The sequence below is a fragment of the Talpa europaea genome, assembly GCF_964194135.1.
Source record: "Talpa europaea genome assembly, chromosome: 11".
In the NCBI taxonomy this organism is placed as follows: domain Eukaryota; kingdom Metazoa; phylum Chordata; class Mammalia; order Eulipotyphla; family Talpidae; genus Talpa; species Talpa europaea.
The window spans coordinates 100497168-100512873 of NC_140078.1; the positions used below are offsets into that span (position 1 = coordinate 100497168).

The 15706-nt window shown below is 56.8% G+C and overlaps 2 protein-coding genes across 4 annotated transcripts; one reads left to right on the top strand and one right to left on the bottom strand.

Annotated features, from left to right (window-relative positions):
• Positions 1 to 569: 569 nt before the first annotated feature.
• On the top strand, positions 570 to 8491 carry CAMK1 (calcium/calmodulin dependent protein kinase I; the record flags this gene model as incomplete). Its single annotated transcript, XM_084248028.1, has 11 exons — positions 570 to 652; positions 2582 to 2713; positions 3905 to 3979; positions 4082 to 4220; positions 5283 to 5409; positions 5503 to 5578; positions 6204 to 6316; positions 6807 to 6885; positions 6979 to 7066; positions 8074 to 8191; positions 8291 to 8491. The coding sequence occupies 11 exons, from the start codon at positions 570 to 572 to the stop codon at positions 8371 to 8373; spliced, it is 1113 nt and encodes a 370-aa protein (XP_084104154.1). The 3' UTR covers positions 8374 to 8491.
• A 218-nt stretch (positions 8492 to 8709) lies between these two features.
• On the bottom strand, positions 8710 to 14341 carry OGG1 (8-oxoguanine DNA glycosylase; the record flags this gene model as incomplete). Of its 3 annotated transcripts, none has more annotated exons than XM_084248029.1 (7): positions 8710 to 8796; positions 8971 to 9020; positions 9175 to 9325; positions 11035 to 11216; positions 12479 to 12658; positions 13672 to 13919; positions 14235 to 14341. In XM_084248029.1, 7 exons carry the CDS (start codon positions 14339 to 14341, stop codon positions 8710 to 8712), a joined length of 1005 nt encoding a protein of 334 aa, XP_084104155.1. The 3 variants fall into 3 exon arrangements, with proteins under 3 accessions (XP_084104155.1, XP_084104156.1, XP_084104157.1); XM_084248030.1 differs by having other exon boundaries at positions 11023 to 11216; XM_084248031.1 differs by lacking the exons at positions 9175 to 9325; positions 11035 to 11216.
• Positions 14342 to 15706: the final 1365 nt, after the last annotated feature.

The following is a 15706-nucleotide window of genomic DNA, read 5'->3' on the forward strand; positions in this document are numbered from 1 at the left end:
AGCCCAGGCTGCCGGAAACCTGATTTCCGAGAGGTTGGGAGGGGAGAAGAAGGAGGAGGGACAGGAGAAGGAGACACCCCAGCAATTCCCACGGCGGGGTGGGGACATATAAGGACATAAGGACGGGGGTCCTCTGGGGCCACATGCTTGTACAAGCTGCTGGGGTCTTCTGCGATGTCCTCCCTCCAAGAGGTCAGGGTCCCCCTAAGTGTTCGGATTGGAAGAGGGTAGAACTGGGAGGTAAGCTGAATGTGAATGAATGAATGAATGAACGAATGAATGAATGAATGGCTTTGTTGAATAAAGAATTTTGCTGCCACCATGAAGGCAGCTTGGCGGCATCAGGATTTGCTGAATGGCTACTGTTGAATGAACACATGACCGGTGAATGAATGAATGTTTGTTGAACGATTTTGTGAAATGAATGAATCAAGGAACGCATAAAATGCAGGCTGAATGACCAAAGGGAGCCCCAAGTGAGTCCCCTCACTGAAGGTGGGGTCCCCCTGAGTCTTCTCTCTCCTTTCCCCCTCCCAGGAGCCCTGGCTGTGGCCAAGGGGCAGTGGGCCATGCCGGGGGCCGTGGAAGGCCCCAGCTGGAAGCAGGCGGAGGACATTAGGGACATTTACGACTTCCGTGATGTTCTGGGAACGTGAGTGTCAGGGAAGGGAGAAGGGGTGGCTGCGCTGAGCTGGCGGGTGGCGCTGGGAAGGTACTCACTCCTGGGTCCCACTGGCTGGCGGGGGAGGCTGCGTCCAGGGCAGTGTTTCCTCTGCTCAGCCGATTACTGCTTCCTGCCTCCAGCAGCCCAGGCCCGTGCTGCTGTGTGCCATGGGCCAGACTGTCTCCCGTTTTCCGCTTCTGACTGACAGTGAGTGGCACAGGGGCGGCTCTGGCCACAGCACTGGGCTTCTGTGAAGAGAAGGAAGTGGGGAGAATGAAGGATTCGGTTTATTCAAGTGGCTGCCAAGAGCCAGGAGTTCTGGCTGGGGTGGGGAGCTGAAGCTGAGCAGGGCTCTGTGCTCAGTGCTGGGAATCCAGAAATAACTCCAACCTAGTCTCTGCCCCTCTCAGGCATGTGAGGGAGGCAGACCCAGGAAAGAGCAACAAGGTCTGTGCGGAGCTCTGGATCCAGCTGGGAAGGAGGACTTTGCAGGCCCAGAGAGCGTGGTGGCTTCCGCCTGGGGAACACTTTTTGGCGATGGGGGCCTTAGAGCTGGGGGTTGAAGGAGGCTAGGTCTGCACTTGTCAGAAGGCGGGCATCCCCGGCAGAAAGAATAACACATATGTGTGGGAAAAGGTAGAGTCTGGTGGAGCTTATCATCAGAGGCTGGGGGCAGAGTGGAAGAAAAGGGAAGAACAGGTCACGTAAGGCCTTGAAAGCCACACGAGGGGAGGCTGCTTTATACCCCGGGTCATAGGACGACACTGAAGACTTTTTGGCAGGTTTGCAAATCAGGACGGTCACTCTGGCCGAAGCTTGGAGGATAAATTGGGAAGGACCAAGACTGGAAACCAGCACTGTAGCTCCCACTGTCACCAGTTATCTGGGATGGTTGAGATCGCACCGTGGCAAATGCTTTTCTTTGCCATATGTCTTATTATCCCAGAGAAAGCAAACAGTGGTAGAAAGAAAACTGTAGCAAATCCCTAATTGGTGAAGTTTAATGTAAACGAGTCCATTTGTTCCTTTCTAAGACTTTAGTGTGTCTCAAACTTTGGTAAATATTCAGATTGCTGAGGATCTTCTTAAAAGTCCTCTAATTTAGTAGGTCTGGGGTGAGGCCTGAAAGTCTACATTTCTAAAAGTTCCCAGGTGATGCTGATGGTTCTTCAAGATTCCAAAGGGTGTTAAGTTATGACTCAAAATGGCTTTAACAGAAAAAGCAGTCAATCATGCACATAATTGAAGCGCCTAGGGGTGAACTTCAGGCGTGGCTGGATCCAGGGACTCACATGATATTATCGGGAAGTTGTCTTTGACCATTTCGCAGCTCTGACTTCCTTTGCTGTTGGTTTCATTCTCAAGTAGGCTCAGAGGACCACCATTAGCTCCAGGCATACATCCTACCAGCTTAGCAGGAAAGATGCCAGTGACCCAACTTGCATAACATGACCCAATTACTGTGACCAGAGCACAGACTACTCTGAGTAGCCAGGCCTGGAGGCAGAGGGTGGATGAATGATAAGGAGAGGCTCAGCCCAGCTGTTTTTTGTTTTTTTTTTAAGATTTATTTATGCGTATAAGAACCGGGGTGCTGGCCAGTGGGGGTGAAAGGAGTCACCAGATACAGAGTGGGGAACAGAACAGGCAGACTGACTGAAATACACTGCTGAGGGGAGCAGCGGGCGAGACAGGAGAGGTCTGCTGCGCCACGTGGGTCACCTCCCTGGCCAGGGATGGGACTCGTGCTGCAGAGGCTGCGGATTGCTTCACAGTTCTATGCTTAACCCCTTGTGCCACCAGGGAGGCCCCCAGCTGGTTGGTTTAGAGATGGTCGCATAACTCACTGGGGATGGAGCAAGGCTGGCGAGCAGCAGGGGTTCCTGTCCCCACCTCAGGATTCTCCTCTCTCTGCAGGGGGGCCTTCTCAGAGGTAATCTTGGCAGAAGATAAGAGGACTCAGAAGCTGGTGGCCATCAAATGCATCGCCAAGAAGGCTCTGGAGGGCAAGGAGGGCAGCATGGAGAATGAGATCGCCGTCCTGCACAAGTGCGTAGGCTCGAGCCGGTCCCTGCCCAGGCCGACCCTGCCTTGCTCCTTCCCATCCTTATCCCGACCCTGCTCTGAGCAAGTCATTTAACCGCTGTGAGCCTAGCCTGAAGTTGTTTGTTTTTAGAATGGGGCGGTAACCTCCATTTGGCAAGGCTGTGGAGAGCAGTACAGATCTTTGTTTTAAGTGCCTGGCACAATGGCTCCACGGCACATGTGACTGAGACCCACTGCTTGTTGACAGAGGCTTACTCAGCTCAGTCAGGTGTAAAGGTCAGTCCCTGAACTTGACTTGAACCCAGGTATCGCAACTGTTGTTATCCCTACTTCAAGTTCTCCCTACGTTCAAAATGCCTGCCAGCTGACCTTCTAACCAAATCAGCAACCAGCTTTCTATGACTTGCTCCTGCCAGCGTGAGACAGGCTGCCCTCACTGGAAAGCTCAGAGATGCAGCTTCCCTTCCAGCCTCTCCCTGGGCTTTGCCCACTCTGGATTGGGACAAAATGATAGTTTCCACTGTTGGGATGGGGTAGGGACGGAGGCCCAGAGAGGTCAAGGGACTTGCTCAAGGGCGCACAGCAAGCTGGTGGCGGAGCCATCTTCCATCAAGTGTGATCACTGTCATTTTATTTATCAAGAGCTTTCTGTGGGCAGGGCACGGTGCCAAGCATTTTACTGGCGTTATCGCGTGGGATTTTCTCTTTGAGGGGAGCAGAATCACTGGTTTCAGATTGCAGATGAAGAAACAGGCTCAGAGGTTACACTCAGTTGAAGGAGTCTGAGTGAGCACCTGCTTGTAACAAGTGTTGGGGGGACAAGATGGACAACATGAAACCCTGGTCTCATGAAACCGTGGTCTCATGTGGAGCTCACGTTCTGCAAGGGGAGGCTGGCAAGCGAGCAGGCACCGGACAAAAATTCGACTCCTGTACTGATCAGTGCAAACAGGTGCAAAGGGCCTTGTCCCCAGAAGGCAGGCGGTAGAGGCAGCGAGGACCCAGGTCTGACGATGCCAGGGTCCACTGTCCGCGCTGTGCTCCCGACCTCCGGCAGGGCAGACCGTATCGTGCCAAATTAACTTTTCCCTTTGGTCTGTCCAGCCCTGGTTTGCAGGTGGCAGATTTTTAGGGTGAGGATGGGAAGGGGGCGCTGAGCTGACCTCCTCCAAACCATATCACTTCTCCTTTCAGGATCAAGCACCCCAACATAGTAGCCCTGGATGACATCTATGAGAGTGGAGGCCACCTCTACCTCATCATGCAGCTGTGAGTGGCCTTCCCTCTTCCTCACAGGTCTCCCTGCTGCCCTCCCTGGCCTCCCGGCCTCCCCCGCTCCCTTGACCACTCTGCTCTGTCTCCCGGCGGCAGGGTGTCAGGCGGGGAGCTGTTTGACCGCATCGTGGAGAAAGGCTTCTACACCGAGCGGGATGCCAGTCGCCTCATCTTCCAGGTGCTGGATGCTGTCAAGTACCTGCACGACCTGGGCATCGTGCACCGCGACCTCAAGGTGGGGTGTGAGTGTGTGTGATGAGCTGGGCTCCCTGGGGGGGGGGGGTCTCTGTGAGTTCCTCACTGTGTGACCTTGGGTTGTTCTCACACCTTCGCAAGCCCCAGCTTCCCTGCAAGGCCCAGCCTGCCTCTGCCCGCTGGGGTTTGGACACTTCCGAGGATGCCGAGAGAAATTGTGCGGTCATTTTATCCCAAAACATCTGTGTCTCTTTCTGTTCATAGAAGTCCCATTTGCTCTTTGTAGAAAACTTGACTGAGACAGAGGAACATAAAGAAGAAAGCCAGAGACCTCTGACATCCTACTCCTCAGAGATTATGAGGGGTTCACCTGTGTAGTTACCTCATTGCAGTCTTGGAGAGCTCTGGGGTGCAGTGGGCTTGGGTTGGTTCTGGCCTTTGCTGGTGGGTTTTCAGGCAAGGCCCTTTGCCCTCACAGCAGGTTTCCTGTCTGCAAAGTGGGGCTACTCAGACTGCCCTGGCAGGGATATGCTAAGGATGCACAGTAGGTGCTCAAAAATGACTTCTCTAGGGTTTTACAACACACACCCCCAAGGTTTACAGAAAACCCTCTCCCCACCCCCGTGGCCCTAGTCCCTTTTTTTTTTTTTAAAAAAAAAAAAAAGATTTATTTATTGATGCATACAAGAACTGGGGTACAGGCCAGAGGTGTGGGGGTGAGAGGATTCACCAGAGAGAGAGAGCGGAGAGCAGAACAGGTAGACTGACTGAAATACACTGCTGAGGGGAGCGGTGGGCACGACGGGAGAGGTCTGCTGCGCCGTGTGGGTAGCTCCCTGGCTGGGGATCGAACTCATGCTGCAGAGGCTGTGGATTGCTTCGTAGTGCTGTGCTTAACCCCTTGCGCCACCAGGGAGGCCCCCCTTGTCCTTTTTGGAAGTTTTAAGCTGGAGAACCTTCTTGTGCTTCCAAGTCAAGATGGCGGGCCTGTGGTCATTGGTGGCTTTGGGAAACCCCTGTTTCCCAGGGGGAGCCTGGGGAGGCAGAAGCTCCTGCCAGCCTCTATCTCTGACGGCGCACGCCTTCCCTCCCGCCCTCTAAGCCAGAGAATCTGCTGTACTACAGCCTGGACGAAGACTCCAAGATCATGATCTCCGACTTTGGCCTCTCCAAGATGGAGGACCCCAGCAGTGTGCTCTCCACAGCCTGTGGGACCCCGGGATACGTGGGTGCGGAGGGCCCCGGGCTGGGGGGCAGCCAGCAGGGGAGGTCCGGGAGCTGCAGGGCGAGTTTGTCACCACCATGTCCCCTCACCTCCATAGCCCCCGAGGTCCTGGCCCAGAAGCCCTACAGCAAGGCCGTGGACTGCTGGTCCATCGGGGTCATCGCCTACATCCTGTGAGTGCAGGCCTGGCGGCTGGGCGGGCGGCTCCAGCGCTCTCTCCCCTGCTTCCTTCTCTGCCCTCTGCATTTCTTCCTCCCCATGGTCCATATGTATAACTTCCAGTCAATGACTGCTACTACTGCATTCAGTAGACTCTATGTTTCTGGCAACTGGGGTTGCCACAGAGAACAGGAAGACCAAGGGCCTGCCCTCAGGCAGCAGATGATGTAGTAGGGGAGCAGGACGAGCCACAGGGAAGCCCATCTAGGAAGCAATGTCAGGCGGCAAAAAGATGAAACATCAGGCTGGGCGGGGAAGATGGGCACAGGTGCCATTTGAGGTGAAGTCGGTGGGGGGGGGGCTCTCTGAGGAAGTGACATTTAAGTGGCATCCCGAGGAAGGTGAGCACGCCAGGCATGTGAGGTGTGGGGGCCAGCGGTCAGCAGAGGGAACAGCATGCACAGCGGCCCCGAACGGGGAAGGAGGGGGCAGGGAGAGGAACAGAAAGCTCAGCGCTGGTGGAGGTCCCGGAAGGGAGCTCCTTCCTGTAGGCCCCGAATGGCCCCGGGGCTGCCCAGAGCTCCAGCCCAGAGCCGGGTTGTATGCCGACAGTGGAAAAAAGGACGTTTCTCCCTGCAGGCTCTGCGGTTACCCTCCCTTTTATGACGAGAATGATGCCAAACTCTTCGAACAGATTTTGAAGGCCGAGTATGAGTTTGACTCTCCGTACTGGGACGACATCTCCGACTCTGGTATTTGGGGCTTTGCCTTCTCCCCGGGCCCTGCCTCATCTGCGGTGCTGTCTCCTCGCTGCCTCACTTCGGTCACAGGCTGAGAGAGACCAGACACCTCACCCCAGGGGCTTCCCTCTGAGAAATTTATAGCCATTCAGCCTTCACGCAGTCTTTGAAAATGCTGCCTCCTTACTGACTTCACCTACATCACCACAGAGCCTAAATCACCACAGAGTGCTTTCATCCCTCCTCTGCGCCCCCTATTAGGAAGAAACTTGTGGCGCCATTATCAGTCATTTACAGACCAGAGTAGAATCTTCCCCAAGAGCAAGTTCTCGAGGGAGAGAGGAGACTGCTGTGCGCTGGGGTGATGGGGCCCGAGACAGCCTATCTGGCCTCTTGCCTTATTGCAGGGCCAGGCCAGGCCAGAGGGGAGGGGTTCCACCTCGGGGGTGTCCCCAGGACCTGCCATGCTGTTTCTGACCTCGCTCTTGCCTTGGGAGTTTAGCCAAAGACTTCATCCGGCACTTGATGGAGAAGGACCCAGAGAAGAGATTCACCTGTGAGCAGGCCCTGCAGCACCCGTGGTGAGAGCCCCATGAGCTGCGGGCCGGGTGGGGCCTGGGCCCTCAGAGCTGCCTCTGCCTTTACAGACAACCCTCCACACACCTTCTCCCTAGGATCGCAGGAGATACCGCGCTGGACAAGAACATCCACCAGTCGGTGAGCGAGCAGATCAAGAAGAACTTTGCCAAGAGCAAGTGGAAGGTGAGCCCTCATCCCTAGTCCTGGCTCCCAGACTCCCAGGACTTCCTTCCCCCTCCCCCAAATCCAGGCCTCAGTTTACACAGGTCAGGCACACACTGTTTGCTCGGGGCGCTGAATTCATTCATTCATTCATCCAAGGCGCCGTGAGATAGCAACTGTATGCTGGTGAGGGTGCCTGACCTCGACCCCCGGGTAGGCCAGTACCGGGTTCTGGAAGACCACAGACCTGACAGCTAAGTAGGAATTAGCTGGGCACAGCAGAATAAAGTGAGGCAGAGGAGACGGTGAGGACTGGATCAGAGAAGGGCTGGCGGGACAGAGATCAGCGACTGGGCCGGGCCGTGTGGAGGAGAGGAGAGGTGTGAGCCGAGATGTCGAGGGTCAGCTCAGGATCTGAGGTGGGGTAGATGGTGCTGTCATCGAAAGGGAGATTCCAGGGGCAGAAACTGGCCTTGAGGGGATGATCTGTTACGGACATGGTGAATTTGAGGGGTGGGTATGTTGAGGAGAATCACACACACACACACACACACACACACACACACACACACACACGGCAAGTTACTAGACTTCCCTATGCCTCAGTTTCCTGCTTTGACAAGGGTGACCCTTACAAAAAGGGTCACATCAAAAAGTTTGGGAAAATTATGAAAATACAGAAAAAATTTTCTTTTAAAATGAATGAAATGAAGTCAAGAAATTCAGAACTTAAGTGAATTACTATCTAAGCGCTTAGAACAGTGCCTGACACATGCTTTGTAGTGTCAGTTATTGTATACTCATTGTGATAGCTATGTATCCGCTGACATATGTAATACCTGGGTATGTGAATATACAATACAACTTAACATAATGTAATAGAGCCTTGTAGAGGTTTTGGGGGGCTTAAGGGATTAGTCAATAGCACCTCAGTGAAAACAAGAGAACCACTGCAAGAATCCTTCCACCAGACTGTGCCCCGTGCCTCCCGTGCTCTCCAGAGCGCCTCCTCCTTCCTCTCCCCACAGCAAGCCTTCAATGCCACGGCCGTGGTGCGGCACATGAGGAAGCTGCAGCTGGGCACCAGCCAGGAGGGACAGGGGCAGACGGCGAGCCACGGGGAGCTGCTGACGCCGGCAGCTGGGGGTGAGGACCGGCTCCCTGGAAGGGCGAGGGTGGGCCCGAGGAGTGCCCAGGCTGGAGCACAGGGTCAGCTCCTGTGCTGACTCTGCTCTCTCCCACTAGGGCCAGTGGCCGGCTGCTGCTGTCGAGACTGCTGCGTGGAGCCGGGCCCGGAACTGCCCCCGACACTGCCCCCCCAGCTCTAGGGTCCTGGAGTTGTGGGAAGAGTTGGGGGCGGCCTGCTGCCCTTCTCTTCCTGAACTGGGGGGTTACCCTGCCCACCCCATCCCCACCCTTTCCCCCACCACTCTCCACTGCATTTTCCATACAAATGTTTCTATTTTATTGTTCCTTCTTGTAATAAAGGGAAGCGGCTAAAACCACAAGTATCTCCTGTCTCTGCAGAGAACCCCGCCCCAGACTTGGTGCAAACTGCTTGACATGAGGGTGCCTTGCCCCTGAGGTAGTTGCAGGGAGGCCCCCCCTTCCAACATGATATGGGATGGAGGGGGAAAGTAATGCCTTAGTCCAATGTCCACCTCTTAGCCCTCTGGCCCTTTGGATCTCCTGCGCTTTGCCGGCGGCTCCTCAGCTCGGTGCGGCTGGCGCAGGTCAGCACTGAACAGCACCTGGGGGGCAGGACGGGGGGTCTGTGTCAGGAGAGGATACACAAGGGTCTGGGCTGGGGGCAAGACGAGGGCACTGCAGTCAGGGTTGGGGTGGGTGGCACTGGTGGCTCCCCCAGGCCTGGGGGAGTTCTATGGGGTCTGGGCTGGAGGAGGAGGGACCCTAGGAACACTCACCGCTTGGGCCCAGCCAGCGTAAGGGCCCCACAGGCTCCTGAAAAAGTTTCCTAAACCAGAAATGATGAGGTGAAACTGATTAGCCCCTGCTGCTCCCCATCCACTGGGGTGGGGCCTTAGGGGAAGGGACTAAGAGGGTGAGACATTGCCACCACCTCAGCCCACTGCCAGCTGGCGCATTCCCCTCTCCCTCCACCCCCGTACCTAGCTCCTTGTTGGCCTGGGGGCTTGGCCCCTTGGCCTGGGTCGTGCTGGGGTGCCAACTATAGTCACGCTGGGCGATCTGCCACACATGGACGTCCACGGGCACGGCCTGGGGCTTGTCTAGGGCCATCAAGCAGATGCAGTCGGCCACCTTTGACAGAAAGGGTGCCAGCTGGGGAGCAATGGCAGGACCCAGGTGACATCCTGCCTCTAGCCCCACAGCCAACTGTTTCCTCCTCCACCCCGAGGCCACCAGTATTCCCTATTCTCCAACAACATACATCTATTAGTCATTTAAAAAGCAGCTGTGATGAGTATTACTGAGTGAACATCGATGTGAGCCAGGTTCTCATCAGAATGTGCGAGAGAAGATATCACCAGATTGGGCCTCCCCTGGTGGCACAGCGGTTGAGCGCTGGGCTGCAAAGCTGCCCGCAGCCTCTACAGCGCTGGTTCCATCGCCGGCCGCTGGAGAGGGTCCCACATGGCGCGCAGACCTCTCCTGCCACCCGCTGCTCCCCTCAGCAGTGTACTTCGTCAGTCTGCCTGTTCTGTTCCCCATCTGGCTCTGGTGAATTCTCTCACCCTCCCGCGCTTCTGACTGTACCCAGTGCTTGTATAAATAAATAAAGAGGGCCTCCCCGGTGGCACAGCGGTTGAGCGCTGGGTTGCGAAGCTGCCCGTGGCCTCTGTGGCGCCGCTTCGATCCCCGGCTGCTCCCCGGCCACTGGAGGAGGGTCCCGCATGGCGCACAGACCTCTCCTGCCGCCTGCTGCTCCCCTCAGCAGTGTACTTCGGTCCTTCTGCCTGCTCTGCTCCCCGCTCTGGCTCTGGTGAATTCTCTCACCCTCCCGCGCTTCTGACTGTACCCAGTGCTTGTATAAATAAATAAATAAACCTCTAATAAATAAATAAATAAATAAATCTTTAAAAAAAAAAAATAAAAGATATCACCAGATCTATCCTGCAGACAAGAACATTCAGGCCCCGAAAGGCAAGGTGACTTGGCCAAAGTGCCAGGGTAGGGAGACCAAACCTGGAGCTAATGTCGAGTTGGAGTTCAGACCTCATTAGGAAATGGTGCTGTAACAAAAATTTCTTTTCTTTTCTTTTTTTTTTAATAGAGGCATGTTATTTATTTATTTATTTGTTTGTTCATTTATACAGCACTGGGTACAGTCAGAAGTGCGGGAGGGTGAGAGAATTCACCAGAGCCAGAGCGGGGAGCAGAGCAGGCAGAAGGACCGAAGTACACTGCTGAGGGGAGCAGCGGGCGGCAGGAGAGGTCTGCGCGCCATGTGGGACCCTCCCCTGGTGGCCGGGGAGCAGCCGGGGATCGAACCGGCGCCGCAGAGGCCGCGGGCAGCTTCGCAACCCAGCGCTCAACCGCTGCGCCACCGGGGAGGCCCTGTAACAAAAATTTCTTTTTCAAATTCTAGACAAGTGCAAGAACAAAATAAACACCAAACTCCCAATTGTTTTAATGTTAGCTTTCCCTGTTGATAGTAAATAAAAAATTTGGTGAGGACGTATAAGAAAAGAATGAAAAGTACTCACATTTTCCCATTTGTCTGCCCAATTTATCTGCTATTGCTTCCTGTGATTCCGTCTGGAAATCCCTGCAGACCTACATGTCTGCATATATGGAATATATATATCCGGACAAATGGCCTTTCTAAAAATGCACTCAAAGGGCAATGTCCTTTACACCTTTTCTACACTTTGCACTTTAATAAAGCATCTGCTGGCTTCCTCTCTCCTTCCTGCTCTGCCTGACCACAAGCCCGCACCACTCTCAGGACTGCTGGGTCTCCTACTCCACTTGTCCGAATGGGCGGTTCTTCCGGCCTGGGGTCTCACCTTGGTGCCCACCCCGGGCAGGGTGCAGAGGGCTTGGTGGGCCTCCTCATAGGGAGCCTGGCACAGCTGCTGCAGCCAGGGCAGCCCGCCCCGTTCTTCCAGGATGGTCCGGGCGCTGGCACTCACGTAGCGGGCGCGGTAGCCCAGGCCCATCTTCCTGAGCTGAGCCTCTGCCTCTGGCCCTGCGGGGGGTTGGGGAGGGGAGCAATGGCCACGTACCCTCAGATCCTGTCCTCAGGCAAGTGTGTGAACCTCCACCCAGCAGGTGTGCTTTCCCTAAGTACTCCTCTCCGCCTTCTGCGGGGAGACCCTGAACACCTGTGTGTGTGAAGAAAGGCAGGTTCCTGGAGCAGGTTCTGAGAAAGACTTGCTGCCCTGGAGGGGCTCCCCAACAGAACACTTTAACTTTTCCCAAGGTAATACACATCCATGACCTAAAATAATAATCATAATAGAAGCAACGACTCCTATTACCAAGTGCAGGGTATCACGCACTAGCAAATGGCTTAAGGTCCATTATCACCTGCTCTCAAGGGCCCTGGGTACAGTACTGCTGCTTTCTCCACTTTAGAGATGGTGAACACGAGGGCTTAGAAGTTAACTTGCTCAAGAAAGGACAAGGTGGCGCTGGGATCTTGCCCCAGGTCTGGGCCAGCAATGCCTGTCCACAACAGGACCCTGCCTAGTGACTGCTTTATTCACCCCTCAGGTCCTTCTAGAAAGAAACTGTTATTTCTACTCTACAAGTTAAGAGATGCCTGGGGAGGGGAATGGGTTTTTTAAGGTCTGATGGTTTTACTTAGCTGGGAGTTGACACCCAAGATTCATTCCTACACCCCCAAACATTCTCTTTTCTCCAAGAGGGCTGTCTCTTTGCCTTGCAGTGTCTAAGCACTTCCCCAAGCTTGGTTCTCGCCCCTGCCAACTGATACACCTACCTCACAGCGCTGCTGTAAGAATGTGCGTGTTCTTGAATGCAAACTTGTTGGGTTCACTGGTGAGAGAACCTTTTTCTGGATTGCCATTGAGTATTCCGCATAAGTCCCCTAATGCAAACCCTGAGCGAGGTGCCCTATATGTATACCTTTACCAACCCGCCTGACAACGATGACAGGTAGGTGCCATTATTATCCCATTCCACAGGTGAGAAACTGAGGCAAGGAGAGGCTAAATAATGTGCTCAAAGTCTTACAGCTGGAAGTTCCAGAATTGGCAGTCTGACCCAGGTCCTCTCCAGAAGGTATGCTCTCATTGTACATTGCGTATGTAAGTTTTTCTGGTGAGGCATTGAACCCATAGGGCAAAAACCCCAGTTTAGTGAAGTGCCTACATTTTATGGACAGAGCAGGAGGGTGACCTGGGGCTGATCACACCAGGAAGGGTGGTTTCAGGGGAGGTCAGGAAGCTCTGAGTTGGGAGACAGGACCTGGGACCCACCACTCACCAGCCAGGGCCTGTAGGCTGGGGAAGGCATGGTAGGCGACATCGTCGAGCTGGATGAGCCGAGGTCCGAAGGCCTGGCAGAGCCGCTCAATCATGCCAGTGATGCGGGCAATGTTGTTGTTGGAGGAACAGATGAAGGAGAAAAGGCACTCGACAGGGTCCAGTCGCAGGAGTCGCACACCTGGGGTAGCAGAAGCACTTACTGTAGGGGGGTCAGATCCCAGGAACCACAAGACTCCAGGGGGTGCCAGGGGATCGAAGTATAGGGTTCTTAGAGGAAGCAACACCAGGAGTAGTGTGAAGAAGAGGTGAGGATGACCCCAGGACCGACCAAAGCCCACTGGCCAAAGCATCGCCATGTCCAGTGCCTGCATCCTCCATGGTCACGGCCACGGCCAAGAGAAAGGCTGGGGGGAGGCCACATGAGATAAAGCCAAAGTGAAGGACGGACCTCAGAGATCTGCAAGGTCATCACTAAACCTGCTCCTCCAGTACCAGAGCCCGAGCCTAAAAAAACCCCTGCAAAGAAGGGAGAGACGGCACCCAAAGGAAAAAAGGGTGAAGCTGATGCTGACAAGGATGGGAATAACCCTGCAGACAACGCGGAGGCCAAAACAGACCAGGCCCGGAGAGCTGACGGTGCTAGAGATGCCAAGAGAAGTGTGTTTCATTTTTGATAACTGTACTTCTGGTGCTGGTACAGTTTGAAATACTATTTTTTTAAATCAAGTTTTATAAAGATGCAGAAAAACAAGCAAGCAAGCAACACTCCAGAGCTCAGTCCTCATAGTACCTCGTAAAGCCTGGGTTGTCATTCCACAGATAAGAAGGCCCAATGTAAGCACTATGAGGGGGGGATCTGTTTTGTTTGTTGCTGTATCCCCAGTCACATGGCAGAAGTTTCGTAAATGTCTATAGAACAAGTGGCATCATGGCCCCAGGTTTCACAGCAGGATTTGGCTCAGTGTCCTTGTTATTCCAGTACCGTGATGGGCAGATACCAATCAATATTAATAGTAATTAAAACTACTATGTGCTTGTGCCAGGCACCAGTCTAAGCACTTTGCCTGCATTAGATCTTTTACGCCTCATAAAACCGTAGGAGTCAATATTATCCCCATTTCGCAGGTGGCAAAACCGGGTAACTTCATCCGAATGACAAGAACCCCAGCCTCTGCCCAGCCTTGGACTCACCTGGAAATTTCTGAGCCACCTCTTGAAAGTGGGGGTCCACGGAGCCCCAGTGGCCGTACAGTCGGGCCAGGCTGACATCCAGCTGGAAGTACCGGCGCACCGCCCGCAGCTCCTCCGGCGTGGGCCTGCCGCCCGGGCCCCGCGGCCCGCGGTACACCGTGCAGTGGAGCTGCTCCTCCGTCTGGGTCAGCGTCCACACCTGGCCGGCCAGCACGCCGCTCCAGTGCGCGGGGCTCAGCTCCCGCCACCTGCGGCCGCGGGTTTGGTGCTCGGTCCCTTCCCGCCCCGCAGAGGCCGCCCCCCCTCCCCACACACCCCCGCCACGCGCGAAACGGAGGAACAGATCGTCTCACTGCCAGCGGCACGTTCGGGCCGCACACAAATGCCGCAGGGGCGCCCGTCTCCACGCCACAGGGGCCGCCAGGCGCACACCTGCCCACCTGCCCACACCTGCGCACCTGCCCACACCTGCGCACCTGCGCCCCCTTCCAAGTCGCGCCCCTCGCCCCAACCTCTCCGTGCGCCCCACGCCTGCCGCGCCGAGCCGGGCCAGCGTCACTCACCGGAAGGACTGGCCAGAAGGCAGGACCAGGTCGAGGCGCAGCTCGGAGCGCGGGCAGGGGATGGAGGCCCACAGCGCCGGGGCGGAGGCGAGGGTGCGGGGCCTCATGCCGCCCGCCCGGAGGGACGTCTCCACGCGAGGCCCCGCCCCCCAGAGGCCGCGGCCACTGGCGGCTCTCCCCGAAGACCACGCCCACAAGCGAAGACCACGCCCCTCGGGTCCTCGCCCCCGAATCGCAGCCGCCTGGTCTGTGAAGGCCCGCCCGATTTCATTTAATTCCTCCACTCCTGGCAGGCCCCGCCCCTTGCACGCCACCCAATCAGCGGCCCCCGCCCTTACCGCCCCGTCTCGTGCCCCGCCCAAGCCGGCTTCCGGCGCTCGGCACTGTTCCCCCAGCCGCGGCGGCTTTGGGCCGCGCGCTCTTCCGGCTTCGCCAGGGGCAAACCGCGCTCTCGCCGGAAGGAGCGCCCGGGTCCCGCTGATTGGATGCAGAGGCAGCCAATCCGCGGGGCCGCAGTAGGCGCCAATGGGAGCCCGGCCGGCTGCGGGGTGGGCGGGCCTTCCGCGGCGCTTCTGCGCGGGGCGCGCGCCGGGCGCTCGTCGGCACTGGGCGGTCAGGGCCCGCGTCCGCGCCGCCTCGTCGCCTCGGCCCCGGGGCTCAGGGCCCGCGCGCCCCTCGGGGAGCCGTCAGCCCCGCCCTCCTCGGACGCCGCTGCTCCCCGAGGACCGGGCCGCCGCCCTCCCCGCGGGGCAACGTTCTGCGCCCGCCCGGCCGCCCCCCGGCCCCCGCTCCGCCTCCTCGCCCCTCGGGCCTCCCCGAGGCGGGGCGCCGGGGCCGCGGCTCCGCTCGGCCCTGGAGCAGGGGCGGCCGACCCGGGCCCACTCGGGCCCTCCCGGGGCTCCCGGCCAGGCCCCCCCGCAGACCGGGGGTCGCGGGCGCCCCCGCAGCCGCAGGCGCCCGCGGCCCGCGAGGACCAGGCCGGCCCTGCGGCCTCCCGCTGGGGGAAGCGCGGCAAGTGGCCGCGCCCGCCTGGGCCCCGTGGCCGGAGCCAGGGCGGGTCGCCCCGAAGTCGGGGCCGCCCCCGCGGGCGCAGTGGGGTCCCACCCGCGGACAGAGCCCGCCTTGAGTGCGAGAGCCAAGAATTCCAAGAGGCTATTTTCTAAGAATCAATATATTTTTTTCTTTGAAATAAATACAAACAGTTGGAAAGGCAGGGCGCTAGGGGAAGGGGCGTGGGGACAGGCCCCAGTCTTTTTTTTTTTTTTTTTAGTACCAAATGACTCTGGCGCGACCCGGAAACGCAGTTACAAATGAGAATAATTTAAATTCTCCGCTAATTACAGTATTTACAACAGCAGGGGAGGGGGTCACCTAGTGCCCCGCTTCCGGGCTGGACAGACGTCAACCCCACCGCTCGGCTGGGCCGATGCCCGCTCACCTTCAAGGGCCTCGGGCCTCCAGGCAGTTGCGGT